This window comes from Gallus gallus, chromosome 3 (genome assembly GCF_016699485.2).
Source record: "Gallus gallus isolate bGalGal1 chromosome 3, bGalGal1.mat.broiler.GRCg7b, whole genome shotgun sequence".
In the NCBI taxonomy this organism is placed as follows: domain Eukaryota; kingdom Metazoa; phylum Chordata; class Aves; order Galliformes; family Phasianidae; genus Gallus; species Gallus gallus.
The window spans coordinates 34,180,339-34,196,035 of NC_052534.1; the positions used below are offsets into that span (position 1 = coordinate 34,180,339).

General features: G+C 38.4%; 1 protein-coding gene across 1 annotated transcript in view; it reads right to left on the reverse strand.

Moving 5' to 3' along the window:
- Positions 1-15,697, reverse strand: part of KIF26B (kinesin family member 26B) — a 294,103-nt gene that overhangs the window by 176,625 nt on the left and 101,781 nt on the right. The window contains exon 4 of the mRNA XM_003640984.6: positions 486-652. Coding sequence (XP_003641032.2) covers positions 486-652 — 167 coding nt within the window. The remainder of the gene's footprint in view (positions 1-485; positions 653-15,697) is intronic.

Consider the following 15,697-nt stretch of genomic DNA (forward strand, 5'->3'; position numbering starts at 1 on the left):
AAATATTAAATGATCCATCTGTAGGTATAAGTCTTGATAATTTGCCTAGATGGAAGTAAAAAATACACTACAGAAATCAGAAGGTTGCCTGCCAAAGAGAACTGTCCCCCTCCGGTCAGCAATATAATTTATTGCCTGTCTCAAAAACTTACTCTGATACACTCTTCTTTTTCAGAGAATGCCCTCAAAAAAAAGTCACACTAAATCTGGTATTGGTCTGCAAATGCAACCACATTTTAACCCAAATCAAGAGTTAAAGTGTTATTTTAAAGGAAAGGGAGAAATATCATCCCCGTCTTAGAGACAAAAGCACACAGGTGCATTAAACGCTTTCATGGTAATTCAGCAAGTTTGTGATAGAGTTGTATCTATAGATACATGTCATGACGTGTGCTGTAGTTAGTCAACCCCATGTTTTCACTACAAAATTCCCTTTGAAAGAAATTATATTTCCAGAGAAGTAAAATCTGAGAGGTCTTTCTTACCTGGCAAAAAAAGATGCTGCCACCGAGGTGCCTGTGGATACATCAGCAGCAACGTATGTGCTCTGGGAAGCAGGGAAGCTGTACAAGGAGGGTTTATCTGCATTGTAGCGGTTCAATGCTGCTTCAGTCAGGCCCTCTCGACTAGTCTCCGTCATAAGCTGAGATATCTGAAGATAGAAAAAAAAAGCAGTGAGTGTAATCAGCTGAAGCTCACTAGCTGACCCCTCCTCATTCAGAAGTGCCTCTGGGTTGCAGATGGAGTGAGAGAGGAATTTCATTCACTACATCTTCACAGCTCTGTGAACAAGTTTACTGCATCTGTCACGCTAATCTACATTACTTTGTCTCAGACCTAACCTTGTTTGCATTAAAATTAATGGGATAAATTAATCCCATCATTACAAATGTCAATAATGTCAATGGATTTCCATCCATATGGAAAGAGTAAACCATAATCCTTGTTGGGTTTCACATTAAGGTAACCAAAAGAGCTTTAAAATATGTAAGATATTTATATTTTACTTCAGGAAAAAGAAAACACACATTTATTTACCTTTGTAAAATAACACAGTGCTAGCGCATAACTATTTTTGTTGACCTTTCTTCAGGAAAGCCAACACAGCATTGGAAGGAGTCCCTTGGGATCCTTAATTATTTATCATTACCATTCATTTTCATTGTCTTTCTTAAAAGGCTTTAAACACCCCATGATTTCATGCTTCTGATGGCCAGTCAGCATTTTATCTCTGTTATGAAAACTCATCTCAGCCTTTCTCTGTCTGGGAAACACAGATAATGCCAGCAATACTCCATGGCATAGCTTCCTTCCTCCTGCAAAAAGTTTGCTAAAACCAGTCTCTTGTATTCTATTTCATTTCTTGTGGCTATCCTTATCCCCACAATAAGGAGAGGATATCACCACAGTAACAAGAGGATATCTCTGTGATGCACATCAAGAAAATTATTTGAGATCATCCTGTAGTTAACTCATTTTCCAGTTAAGCTTGCTTTAGTTTAGCTGTTACCCATTCTACTATAGCTAGAAGATAGTCTAAGAGTTCATCCATATTTCGCATATTTAAGGCCAATTAACTGTGATACCTCATGGACAGGAGTACTACACTAGCCACTGTATTTTATGAGGAACCAGTGAAATTGCTCAAAGTGCCCTAATCACGTTTCTTGCATACTGCCCCCTTTCTGATTTACAGGTTCACTATAATGATTGAGCAGTGCTCTCAGAAGCTACCTATATAATAGTGGACTTAAAATCATCTCATACTATTGTCAATACTCAGGAATTTAGGCTACTTGCCAGTACCTCCCCTTATTTTGAATAAACAGACAACCAGACTCTTCAATAGTATACTAACCCATTTAAGTCCACTTGGGGTATCCAATACACTTGAATTCACTAAACAATGAATTGCCAAAGTTTGCATAATTTCTGCTAACTCAGTTATTTGTATTTGCAGGGAATTAACTGGCACAAGATTTTGTCCCATTGCCCCTAATTACCTTGAAACCAATTTCATCATCTGCTAAAATAGCCACTACTAAGCAGACAAATTTGAAAGGCTCTTCTTTCAGAGCAGAACACATAGACATAACCATCTTAATCCATCCACTTCGTATAAGTGAAATCAGGGACAGACCATGGCAGAGGCGTTGGAATTAGATAATGTTTAAAGGTCCCTTCCAATCCAAACCCACCCTTCTATCATTTTGTGATCATTATTCAATTCAGACAGCACTGAGTGTTAACAGGAAGTGACACTCACTCCACAGGAACCTGATACCAATTAAGCTAACGAGGTGTCTTATCTCAATGACAGTCTCAATTGCAATCATAACTTCCCCATCTATTACCAAATATAAATTTCCACAGCCACGACAGCATATTTCTATTGCTGTCAGCAGATTCCCTGAAAGTGCAAGATGGCAAAGCTTGAAAGAGGTACTTCAGCCAACTGCATAACAGGAAAGGACTTGAGATATCTAAAACACATACACCATGCCAGGGTCATAAAAGGAATAACTAAATAGCTTTGAGAATTTTAGGTGATCCAAATTCATATCCACAAATGCTATTACCAAGAACACCACAGAGCAAACGTGAGAAATATAGAGCCACTGAGCATGGACATTTCCTGAGAAGTATTATACTCAAGTTTCTTCAAAAGCTAGTTAGATGCTTGGTTCATTAACACAGCCGAAAATCAAATGCTCTCTTACTAGGAGACATGAGATTATTTTAGAAATATACATGTGTAGACTATTCCTCCTCACCTATGCAGTCAAACAGGAATAGATATTAGCCAGGAAAACATACATTCATGTCTTTTAATAAAAGGGGATGAGTATGTTAAGAAGGACTGTACTTAGGCCATACTTTCTTATATTAAAAAATGCAAAGGAACTGAATGAGAAACTGGAAATAATCAAATATCTTTACAGATTCTGTATTTGTGGAGTACCATACAACCTGTAGGACAGAGAAAGAAAATACATGAATAATACTCATTTTAGGAATAACATATGTTTCTGGACATGCATGGGGACGTTTCTATGATTTGTCTGTACTACTATTTTTATCACATCACACAATAGTCTAAATACAAGGATGGTAAAGCTGCTCAAACTGCCAGCTGTAAAACCTCTGTTTGGTACTGACCACACGAGTATATTGGAAAGACAGCAATTCCGTGCAGCTCTCCCTCTTTTTCATTCACACAACTTGCTTTGGTGCAGAAAGCTATTGTTGATGTTGACAATGATGCATCAACCACAAAAAACAGCATTCCAATGTAAACAGCTATGGATAGAGAGCCCTCCCAGAGCTGCACTGGATAGACACTCATAATAGGGTAAATTGGCCTTAAATACTCCTTAGGTCCAGAGGGTCTGGCACCATTGTGTGGTTTTCTTACCCACAATGATGCACTTTCTGGGGATAAATCTACTTCTCAGTGGGAGCTTTCACAGAATCAAACTCCCAAACACATACACTGCAAGATACCAAAATGGGACCATATTTTATTTTGCTTAAAACAAGGCGTAGATAAATTAAGACAAGAGAATTTGCTTAAGCCACAGTCCAGGATCTCCTAAACTAGGAATGATTTCCAATTTCCTTTGTCTGCCAAAGTTGGGTTTTCAACAGCCTCCAGAAGCGATGAAAGTTGAAATATTTCCCTAAATTTCAAAAATTTTACTGTTTCTCATCTAGGAAGTGTGCAACACTACTCCATGCTATACAAGTCAGAGCACCCAAAAGTACCTAGTGATACAGCAATACCCAGCCTCAAATGGAACAACCAGTTTTGCTTGAATAAGCTTCTCAAGTTACCATGTTGCTATCTTTCCTTATATCAAGGCAAGAGCAGCAGAACAAACTACAACAACTAATTATGGAATTGTCCCTTTGGACACTCAGCCAGTGGAGATGAAGCATAAAGTGTGATGCCAAACCTTGGCCAGGCTGGGAGCTTGGTGTCTAATGCTCATTACAGTACTGCTTATACTGGAGAAGTTTCAACCTCTGGGTTAATACACAGACTAAGCACTTCACCTGAAACCTGGACACACGCACACAATATCTGTAAAATCCTTATATTTTCCAAGAGTTTAACATATATACACAAGACAGTGAACAGAAATAAGTTCAGATAATTCACACCCACATATCCAGAGACTACCAACTAATTCTACTACATTTTTTCTTTTGTTTCATAGGCCAGGGAGTGTGGAAATAATTTAAACTGTTACACCAAACTGAAGAGCAGGCTTTTGAAGTATGGTTCCATCCCACTTGCTTTGTCCTCCAGCCGTAGTATCAAAAAATCCCTTTCTGCTCCGACACTCTTTGCTGAAGTTTGTGCATATACAGACGTAAAATAATAACATTTTAAAAATCTTAGAAAATGTCTTTTTCCTCTATCCTAGTTCAAAAGACATAGTTGAAAATCATGTTTTGATTGTTCACACAATTTTGGGGGGGTTGTTTGCTTGATTTTTGAGGGGGAGGATGTGGTGGAGAGTAAATAACGTACGCCTGGCAAGGATGCTTCCCAAATCTGCCCCTGCAGTGACGGTGCCCCTCTCACTAGATACTGTTTCTGGATTTAAGGGGGAAAAGAAAAACAGATTCCTCAACTCTCTTTCTCTTGCCTTTTGATTACCCACATACCAGATACATGAGGTTTAAGATAAATTAATAGGATATATTTTAGGAAATTCCTTTATTGAATTATTGGCAGCACATCAGTGAACGGATAAGCAACAAAAGGACAAAGCATGGAACAACGCAACCTTTCATGCCTCAATAAAAACCTTTTAAGTGCACATGTAACAAGACAGATGTCCCTCCCCAGGCCCCATTTTTTCTCCTGTCTCATAAAAGTGAGGCAGCCATTAACCTCTTCTTTCTCTGCTTTCTGACAGTATACAGCAAGAGCTGGAGATAAGTCACAATTTTAAATTCTCTATTTCATAGGAAATAGAGTTAAACGACAGGGGTTAGCCAGGCTAGATTCTCTTCCTATTCCAATTAAAGAGAGATTCTGTGAATAAAACTTGCCATCTGCAGTATGAGGTTAATTATATTTACATAAGGGCATTTTACAGCCAAGCTCATTAATGTTTCTAAAGCTCCTTACTGAAGACTCCAACTGGAAGCACCAGGGAAATTGAAGTTAGCATTTATGAAAGAAGTGAAACATTCTTTGTTTTGGAGGATGTGAAGTACCCACAAACGTTCCTGAAATCTAGTACACTTCAGTGACTGCTGAATGAACTAAATGTACAGAAATGTATGAAACGTATCCATATCTGAAGCCAAATTCAAGATAAAAATCTGAGGGGTGTTTCACAGTGACATTGGAGACTGTGTAGAAGATCCTGTTCTCAGAAGAGAAGCCCATTAGCAAGAAGAAACTGACAACAGAAAGCTTTCATAAAAATGCAGGCTCATGAATGACTTCTTTGGCAGCCCGCTCTTGACTCAGAGCAGCACTGAATTTTTCACATGATAAGTCTTGAAGAAATAACTTCCAGGTTTATTTTAGAAAGCAAATTTCTGGATGTCTAAATGTCAAGAAACAGGTTCTTGTGAAAGATTCCCCTTTATAAGATGGGAGGGAAGCTATAAAAAAATTCCTCTCCAAAAGCTTTTACACTCCAAAACCATCATAAATTCTTATACGTCTGCTTAGAACACAAATTTATCAGCTTAACTGCAGGTCTTCCATTATGCACAACCAGGTGTTCTGGCTCTTCTTCTGTTCAACTTTTACCTTCTGTCCAAGTCCATTTGGCTCATCAGAATTTTGAGTCATAACAAGATACAGTTGTTATTCTTGTCTGGCCCAAATACTCTAGATGATGGTCTGTGGGAGTGATGAAGCAGGCAATAGGAGAGGCATCTCACAGTACCTCACTCACTTGTTCAAGAAAAATCAAGTAAATGCAGAAAGACATCTCTCAGCAAGAGAATATATCCATTAACATTGTGTACTCTTCCTACAATATGGCTCCTTTATCTGAGCCCTTCTTGAAATACTGACATCATCCCTTTTTGCCAAACATGTAAGTTTGCATACAAGCATGCAGTAAGTTCTGCATGATAATTTTGGCTGCACTTTTTTGTTCTTTATCATAGTATTCAAGGAACAAGGTAAGAGCCAGGATCAACTGTGCTCAGCACCACAAAGAGAAAAGTGGATAATTTGACATTTTATATATTTTATTTTCCTAACTCTAGTGTATTACTGACACCAGTTATCATATGAAAATAGCTGAGTTTAGTGTCAGTCAGCTTTACGTATGATCGTTAAACAGAGATTCAAACACTTTGAGGTAAATCTGATAGAGAGTTTACTGAAACTGAAGTGGGGCTCTGGGAGTGGGGGAATAGAGAGAGGAATCTTTTACTGCCTACACAACTCACAAACTAATTTTTACACATCTGTCACAGGTCAAAAAGGAACAATGGCACAATTCAATAAAAAACAACCTGAAAACAGCAGCAATTTGTAAAGTCAGTCGTCTTTAACATACCATGGAGTAGGAGGGACATGCTCCGTATCTAGCCTAAATCACTCACTACAACAGATAACAATTCAGGAAAAAATCCACCTATAGAAGAAACCATTTCTGAACAGCAACAAATTCCTGTAGCTAAGGGCACTGATGCAGCCTCATAGCATCTTGGCATTTTATTATGACCTTTTTCTCACATGGCAGAATACTAAGCTGCTACAGCGCGAGATCACTAACTGCTGATACAGAGACTGAGGAACAAGAGCAAGATAGCAAATCTTGGTAGTCCTTTCCTGTCAAAAGAATGAGGAAAAGGCTGAAAAAAGACACGCACAGTATCTGCTACATTCAGGATTTTATTTGCAGTATGTGATGTAGACACACCAAAGGCTGCTTATCAAAAGCACTGTGAAAACTGAAACTGAGAGTGTCCTCAGGCATGCTTTGCTCCTGCTTTATTAATACTTTCACACAAAACCTGAAATATTTTTGAATATATCAATACTTTGAATACAAAGACAAAACAGTGCACCCTTAGAAAGAATAAAGTTTTAGGAATCACTTGGATAGCAAGAATGCTAATTATGGCACTGGTGAGGCCCCACCTCAAGTACTGTGTTCAGCTGTGGGCACCTCAGTACAGAAAGGACATGGAGGTGCTGGGGCAGGTCCAAAGAAGGGCAACAAGGCTTGTGAAGGGCTTGGAGCCCTACAAAGAGAGACTGAAGGAACCGGCGCTGTTTAGTCTGGGGAAAAGGAGGCTGAGGGGAGACCTTATTACTCTCTTCCAATGTCTGAAAGGGGCTTACAGCGAGAGCAGGGTTGGTCTCTTCTTACTGGTGACAGAACAAGGGGAAATGGCCTCAAGTTGCGCCAGGGTACGTTTAGGTTGGATATCAGGAAACACCTCTTTACAGAAATGGTTGTTAAGCACTGGAATCGGCTTCCCAGGGAGGTGGTTGAGTCACCATCCCTGGATGTGTTTAAAAACCATTTGGATGTGGTGCTCAGGGACGTGATTTAGCAGAGGGTTGTTAGTTAGGGTAGTATGGTTAGGTCATGGTTGGACTCAATGATCTTTAAGGTCTTTTCCAACCTGAGCAATTCTATGATTCTATTCTATGCTCCGCTTCTAAAGAAGAGTCAGACTGTGTTTAGCATAAACTGTTTTTACTTTAACATTACTACTTAGTAACCATGACAGCACCTAGAGCTTAACTGCAGTCTCCAGCTTCTAGCTGTTCAGAAGAAAGATGACCTTTGACTGTGGCAGCCACTTCTTATGTCCTTCTACAAACAAGATAGCTATTTAAATGGACCTAATACACCCCTCAGCACAGGCAAAATCACAGTTTTTGCAGACATGGAAACATCCTCCCATCAAAATTGTTATGATATAGTTACATCTCACACTCAAGAGCCCATAACATTAAGTATATTGCAGCAAATCACTGAATGTTTTAAGATTAGTTACTTACAAGCTGATCTCACTAATGCTGGGTTTATCCTTCCTGAAAGACGTATTCCTCTGATTCCTTACCCCAAGAGTTCTGCCTCATGAAATAGTATTTCTGAAGTTTTATTTATACTCTGTTGTTTCCATAATAAATAATGACAGCATTTGGTCAACTATCCAGTATTCTCCTTATTTCCACTTACTCATTCAGTGTACTTTCTAGCCTAGCTTTTGTACTAAAAAAAAGTAAAACAATAAAAAAATCACAAACATGCAAAGCAATGGTGCAGTCTCTTCAAAAACAGTACCTAGTAAGCATTACTGGTAAGGTTTTGTTTTTTTTTTTTATTCTTATAATAAAGTTTACGTTGTATTCAAACAGGAAAACCACTCTATTAGAAGTCTGTGGCAATAGTTCATTTGCTTGATCAGCAAATTCTGATACAGACCATAACTCGGTAAATATAAATCAATGCAACCTCCAGCACTGAGGCATGAGGGACTCATTTGATTTGGCTTAGCAATGAACTCAGTGTTCCCAGACTGCCAATGCTCTCCTAAACTAACTATACCATGGAAAGAATGGTTAGTATTCTACCTACATTAAAAGGAATCTCTACGCTGAATATAAAAATATATTGGCCAAGTTTGCTTCTTGCTCTCTCACTTGTTACTGATACATTTGTTAAGTAAAAAGGAAAACAAATGTAAAAATGTTACAGGAAGTAAATTATGTGGTTTTAAGTATTCAGAACAGTAAATGTCCACCTACAGTGAATGTATTCTTGTATGGAAGTTGTAGATTCCAGTCTACAGTACTCCTATAGCACAATATGCATGTCACATCCTGCACATTTTATTTATTGGCTACTACTTCATTGTCAACAATTTTTTTTCTGAAAGGTAGGGCCTCCACCATGTTACAAAAAAGCAACAGCTATTATAAGTCACCTTCCTCATTATTCTATATTGTCTGACATCCATTCACGATCACATCAGCCTCTCCTGTTACACCCAAAGGAAGCCATTGAAAGGACAGCTGCCCCAAGGTGCAGATCTTCTCACTCTCTACACTGCAGAGAAGCACGCTACCCATAGACAGACACTTGCAAGCTACAAGCTGTCCCTTATAAGTACGGCAGTAAAGTACTATCAGCTATATTCAAATATCCCTCTCATTCATTAAGCTCCGCTGATAGCCTCTGTGGGCAAAACAGCAATGCAAGGCTTCCCAGCTAGCATATTCCCATAATTACTCTGCAATTAAAAAAAAATATAGGAGCAGCAGACTAATAAAGAGAGGTTCTAGTCCTAATTTGGGGTGGATAAGCATTTCAGCAATGCAAAAAATAATACTGTGCACATACACAAAATCTGTTTGCTTTCTCATCAAGAAGATAACATGGCAATCTGTGAGAAAGCTAAGGCTGCCCCTAGCTTTCAGAATTACTACATATATATTTTTTAAGTCTACTTCATTAAAGTTGTTAATTCTTTTAACATGGCTGCTGCATTATGCGCACCTGGAAATTGGATTTTTTTTCTACTGTGACATTTATTTGCTATCAGATTTTTACCATATCATAAAAAAAATGTCTCTTACATGAGAAAAGGACTTTCTTTGCGTGACTCATTTAAAGTTGACTGCATACATGTAAATTCAGTGGTCACACTGTAAACCTTTTCTGCATCAGCTACCTTTCAAGACATCAGTGGTTAGGCTAATCACGCTAAAATAACTAGGGCAGAAGTGTGTGTGTGGATGATGAAAGGTGACCACATCTGACTTCTGCCTGTACACATAATGCAGCAGTCAAATGAGGGGGATGTACCCTTACAGCTGAGGCAGAAGACCTTTCAAGTTCATGGTGTGCAGGAGCAATACATTTGTTATGAAAACAAACTTTCATTTCTCTGATCAGTTACTATGGTGCCAGCAATGTCAAGACATAATAAGGAGTTCAAATCTTCCTGTAGATGTTTCCCTGTCACAAACAGCAATCTGTAAGCCATTGACCTTTCACTGTCAGTTGACAAGAGCAGCTCTAGAAGCTACCGGAGTGTGTCAGCATGCGGGCTTAACTTAAATGGCATTGTTGACCCAGAAAGCAACCTCTTTCTATAGCTAGCAAGGGAGTAAGCAATAAAAAACACCGTTACTTTTCCCAGAGATAGGTGTGAGAATCAGATCATCAGTCTTTATTTAAAAGACATATGATCAAATTCTACCATTAAAACGTGGGGAAAAAAACTACTTCATTTCCCGTGTGAAAAGAAACCATCTGACAGGCACAGAGATTCCCATACTCATTGCTTCATAAAAATGTGGCATAACAAAGTACGGCAACGCACACAATCACCACAAGAGCTCACGTTTTGGGGGAATAGGATCAGTGAAAGCCTGACACATCTCTTATCCAGCTACTCACAGAAGGCTGAGTGAGTTTGACCCTCAGAGATCTAGCAAATGTCTTGAATTTGTTTGAAGCTGGATTCTCCACTGCAAAGAATTACAAGTGGCAGTTTTTCTGTAAAATGCAGCCAAAGCTTTAATTAAAGCAGTACTGGTAGATAGGGTAGATAGTAGCACAGTAATACACAATGTCTCTGTGCATTAACTAATATGATCATTCATAAAGTACTTTATACTAACCAGAGGACTTGAATCTTGCATCCAAGGCATAAACTTTTGCACAAGCACAAAATAAACTAAATTCTCAGCTACATTATTTTTCTTACTTTTTTTTTCCCCAGATCATATGAATTTTGGATCCTATTTTATTATGTTGGCCTATGACATCAGAGGTGGATAGTGGTGGTATGGTAGAAGAGGTTGAACCTTCCCATCTCTACTCAGTTGCATGTTGTTGCCTTGTGACAGATGGCAGCAGAGGGGCAGTCTGACAACATGGCGTCTGGCATGGAAATGTGTATGAAGCAAAGGAGTGGGACTGAATTCCTCCATGTGGAAAAACAGCACCCACTGACATTCATCAATGCTTGCTGAATGTTAATGAAGATCAAACAGTGGATGTGAGCGAAGTGAGGCAGTGGGTGATGCTTTTCAGCAACAACACTGTTATAGCAGCTGTGAAACAGTGGGTCACTTCCACTAGAACAGCTTCGTACAAGCACGTCATGCAGGCTCTTGTTCATTGCTGGCCAAATTGCACAGCTACTGGTAGTGGCTGTTTTAAAAAACAGTGTTTCATAGCTGAGATTTTGCCCTATCAAGTAGTGTTGTTGTGTTCTTTGTATTTGTTGTAGATCCTATGGAAGTAAAGAGAAGGCATTACTTTTGGAGTTACCTATGTTGTTAATAATTTAGAAGTACAACTCCCATAATTTCACCAATTAATCTCAGAAAAGGTTATAAATCAAACTGCCCTTATCATGGAAAGCTACAGCAGTAAGGGGTGTCTTGCCTTATTTCAACAGCAGTGCCATTATCCCTACACAAGAGCATAGTAAGTTCAGACCGGATTTCTCTAAAAACAAAACAAAATCATTTTGGGAAGTGCATTATGAATACTCAAACCTTTCCAGGAAGACTCCTATCTCCCAAAGTCTGTAGAAACTTCAGCCCAAGACATAGAATGCAGTAATTTTGTGAGTATTTAACAGTTGTTTGAAGTGAAGAGTCAACTCACTTAGAAGCCAGGTATATTTTGGACAAAGTAATACAGACATTTAGGAAGTTTAAACTGAGAGACTGAAAAACCTTCTTGATTCAAACATGTTAAGTTGGAAGATATATTTTGTAGTATCTTTTTCCATACACTTTCCTAAATCATCTCTACGTCGAAGTACATTTTTAAAAGCTGGTTATATAAATGTTAACCTCTGACACCAATGATTATCAATAGTGTTCGTGCAGCTTTCTCTTTTGCTGCTGCTATGAAAAATTAACCACTCATTTGAAAGGACTCCAAGGAGAGTCTTGTATGTTCTAATCCAGCACTTAGTAAAATAAAAATTAAAATGCATATTTCAATGCTTTATTAACTTCAGGACAGATCTAAGGTTCCAAACGATCTCAACTCTTTTAGAAAACTCCATTGAAACCTGCAGAAGGATAAAAAGGGTTTAAAAACTGAAATATTGTGTTGAAACCTTGCTGTCTGGCCATTATGTTGACATATTCTTTCTCAGCATTTCAATTTAGCTTGATCAATACTGCAACATCTCTTCCAGCGTGCACCTGCATTGGAGTAAGATCTCTCCTGTTAAAAAGAGAAATTTGTCTAATCCCTGAAGGAGAAGGCATTTTTTCTGTTTTTGTTTGAGCTCAGTTCCACATGAAGCATTTGTAAAGGAAATATAGCCACTCTCCTGCATGAAATTTAGTTATTAAAAATGCATCTATATCCATTTAAGTGCTCAAAATAAAATCAGCATCACTGAAGTTGCACGTATTCAGGTGACCCATTGAGCTTATCATTTGTAATGCTGTCCAATGAGCCTGTTGGCTTTCTGAGTGCCTCTCATCTCATCAAAAGGTTATAGTAACTCAGGTACGGATTTTTTCATACTGCATCACGACAGCTGTCCACATGTAAGTACACAGCCTGTGGCAAGTGCAAGATAGTCTGGTTTATTTTGCTTTTTTTTTTTTTTTTTAGTTAAGTGAAAGAAACAAAGTCAACTCATCTTGAATTTGCTAAAACCAGGCATTCACATCTATTATGTACTAGCAAACTGGCTAGAAACTTACCAAGCTACTTGTGTGTCAGAACCTTAAAACTGGATTAGAGTAATATTACAATGGCATTGGGGTGACACTATTTTGAAGCTGATGCTGTGACATATACATTTCATTCAAAATTGTTATTTTCTGGTGTAGTCTTGGATACTCAAATAGGAGCCATTATTCAAGGTTGCATACAGAGCTGCTCAAAAATTACACCCTATGTACAGAAGATTTCAGTGGGTCAAAATGCAAATACAGGGAATTAGCTATTACTTAGTCAAAAAATGCACAGATTATGTGTATAAGTATAAACAAGAAGCACCAACAATCCGGTGTTGCAAGAGAGGCACTCTCAGGGTCTGGATTCCATCTGGAAAAGGCTCAGGGCTGAGCCTTGCACTTGCATGACGGATACAATCTTCTGAAGTCAAGAGCATATCCTTTCAGTGCAAATTCCTTGCAAGACCTTGATCCCAGCCAATCTCTCAAGTCAAAAAGCGTAACAATATTATGTTCCTCTGTCTCCGCAGAGAAATAGCATTCAGCTTCAACTTCCATGCTGAAAAATTCCACTTTCTGGTGGATGCACAAACCAAAGGCTAATCTACCATCTCAAAGCAGAAGTCGTGCTGAATCGCATTGCCCTTTGGCTTTGTGTAGCTACCTTGCCCTTCTGTGTTGTCAAAACTGAGTTGTAGCAATAGCTAATTTCACAGTTATCAGTGTTAATAGGAGCTGCCATGAAACTCTCTCATTTCCAAAGGAGTCAGTATGCAGTTGATATAAAAAAAAAAAAGTCAGCTCTACAGAGCTATGCATCAGCAGGAGTGACCTCTCCATTTAACAAGGTTCGTTTTTCTCATCTCTGTCACAATACCTGAACACCTGTCTTACTTCCATGTTAATAATAAAAATGTCCTGCTGTGGTTTTAAAATTATTTTATGACAGCAGCAGCCAACAGTTTTAACAGGAATACATGAAAAGGATTCAAAAGGTGTCAGAAGAGCCTTCAAACAAAACCACTAGCCAGACAGAAACAGCTCCTTCCTGGCCCTGAAGGTGAATGCCTTAAGGCATAAGTTTGATTGCCTTATTAACTTCGTTTGCATAGCGCTACAGCTGTTATTAGCTATCATAAAAATCACTCAACTAAGTATTTGACTTGGAGGCCTCTTCCTGCAGTGAATTCTACAGGCATGACTAGGTGCTGAGTTATGTTGTTCCCTTCTATTTACTCTAGATTTACTGCTGTCTCAGCTAATGAAAGCAAAAAGAAGGAACACATCCTCAACTGAACACCAAATTAAGCTCTGTCAGTGTGTGCTGTAAACTGGCAGGGACTGCACCTCCCTCTGTCCTGGTCCCCTTTCAGCAGCTCAGCAGAGGTCAACTTGTGAGCTTCAGGCTACACACTTGCAATGATATTCCACCAAATGGAATGGGTACTCCCTACACAACACCAAACGTATTGTCAGGTTTCTACATACACGTGTGTTTTTGCAACCTGTCCTTGCATGCAAATTCTTGTCACATTTTCAAACATTTGTTTCAGTTGGCCATTTTCAATTCATGAGACTTTTTCTAAAAGGGATTCAAGATGAACATCACATTAGCCAAAGTTGGCCTAACATTTAATTGAATGCAATGATCTTTTTTCCCCAGTACATTTTGGTCAGCAGGAACCATCACAATCCATCTTCACTATGATAGCTTTACAGTAAGGAAATCACACTCCCACTTTTCACTGTAGGTCCCTATTACTCTGAGAACCTTAGACATGCTGACTATCAGTTCTCAAGTGGAATTTAGTGCACATTTACTTGCAGACTGAACAATTAATACCATTCCTCATCTCTCCTGACTAAACTACAGATATTTTCAAACTTGGATTGTCCTGAAAAGCAAATGATAGAAAGGAAAGGGGCCACTGGCTGTAGTTTGACTGTGCTCTGCTGCACTTTCTGAAGAGGCAGGAGGAGAAACCGTTTAACATTCTTAACCTGCAGCACTAAAATTGAAAATCCCTCAAAGAGGATATTCTTTCAAATTCAGTCAGTATAAACTATTATGAGAACTTTGGATGAACAAATAATAACCACTTAATTCCTAAAGGATTGTTTTCCAGTAAAACAGAACTCAGATCAACCCAAGGATAGCCTCCATACAGCTTGAATGAAGCTTATCTCATATGAGCCACTTACTACCTAGAATGGCAAAAGACAAATAAATTACACTCATATGCAAAGTCTTATGCATCTTCCTAGTTAATGTGTTTAAATTCAGAATGCAGTGCTCACAGTAAATACTGCCAATTATTTACTCTTTCATTCATAGGCACACTTTTTGTGTATTTTCATGGCTAAAGTGACACACAGCACACAGCATGTTCTTCCAGTTCTTGATATTAATTATTGCCACACTGCAGACTTGTCATCCCCTAACTTTTACCATTAACATCTGCTAATGTTTATTCTTGATCCTTTACATACTCTGGTCACTTTTTCCATTGTCAACCTAAAAGACAGGAGTCCACAATAACATTTAATAAAATAAAGCCTTGGAAAACTTAAAAATATAGACCCAGAAGATAAAGAGAAAATATCAGCTTATGAAAATTATCTGAAAGTAGCTATAAGACATGACTATATTCATTCATTTCTTCCTCATAAAAGTCACCCTAAGTAATCTTCAACAAGTTATCTCTCTACCTTTTACTCACAGCAGCAAGGAGTATCTTTCTTCTGCGTAGTGAAAAGTCACGGCCCCAAGGAGTTTGCACAATAACCTAAACTGACAAAGCACACTCCACTAGGGCCTAAAGATAAACACTGATTAAAATTAGTGCAGGAACTGTTGGTTGGTATTTTTTATAAGCAAACACTGAGATTACATTAACTGGCCCACTGGGAATAAAGCAGATTTACAATAGATTTAATTAAATGCATTTAATGAAGTCCAAATATAACAACAACAAGCAGGCTAATCATCTGAAATATAGGAAACCATGCTGAACTGTAATAAATGCC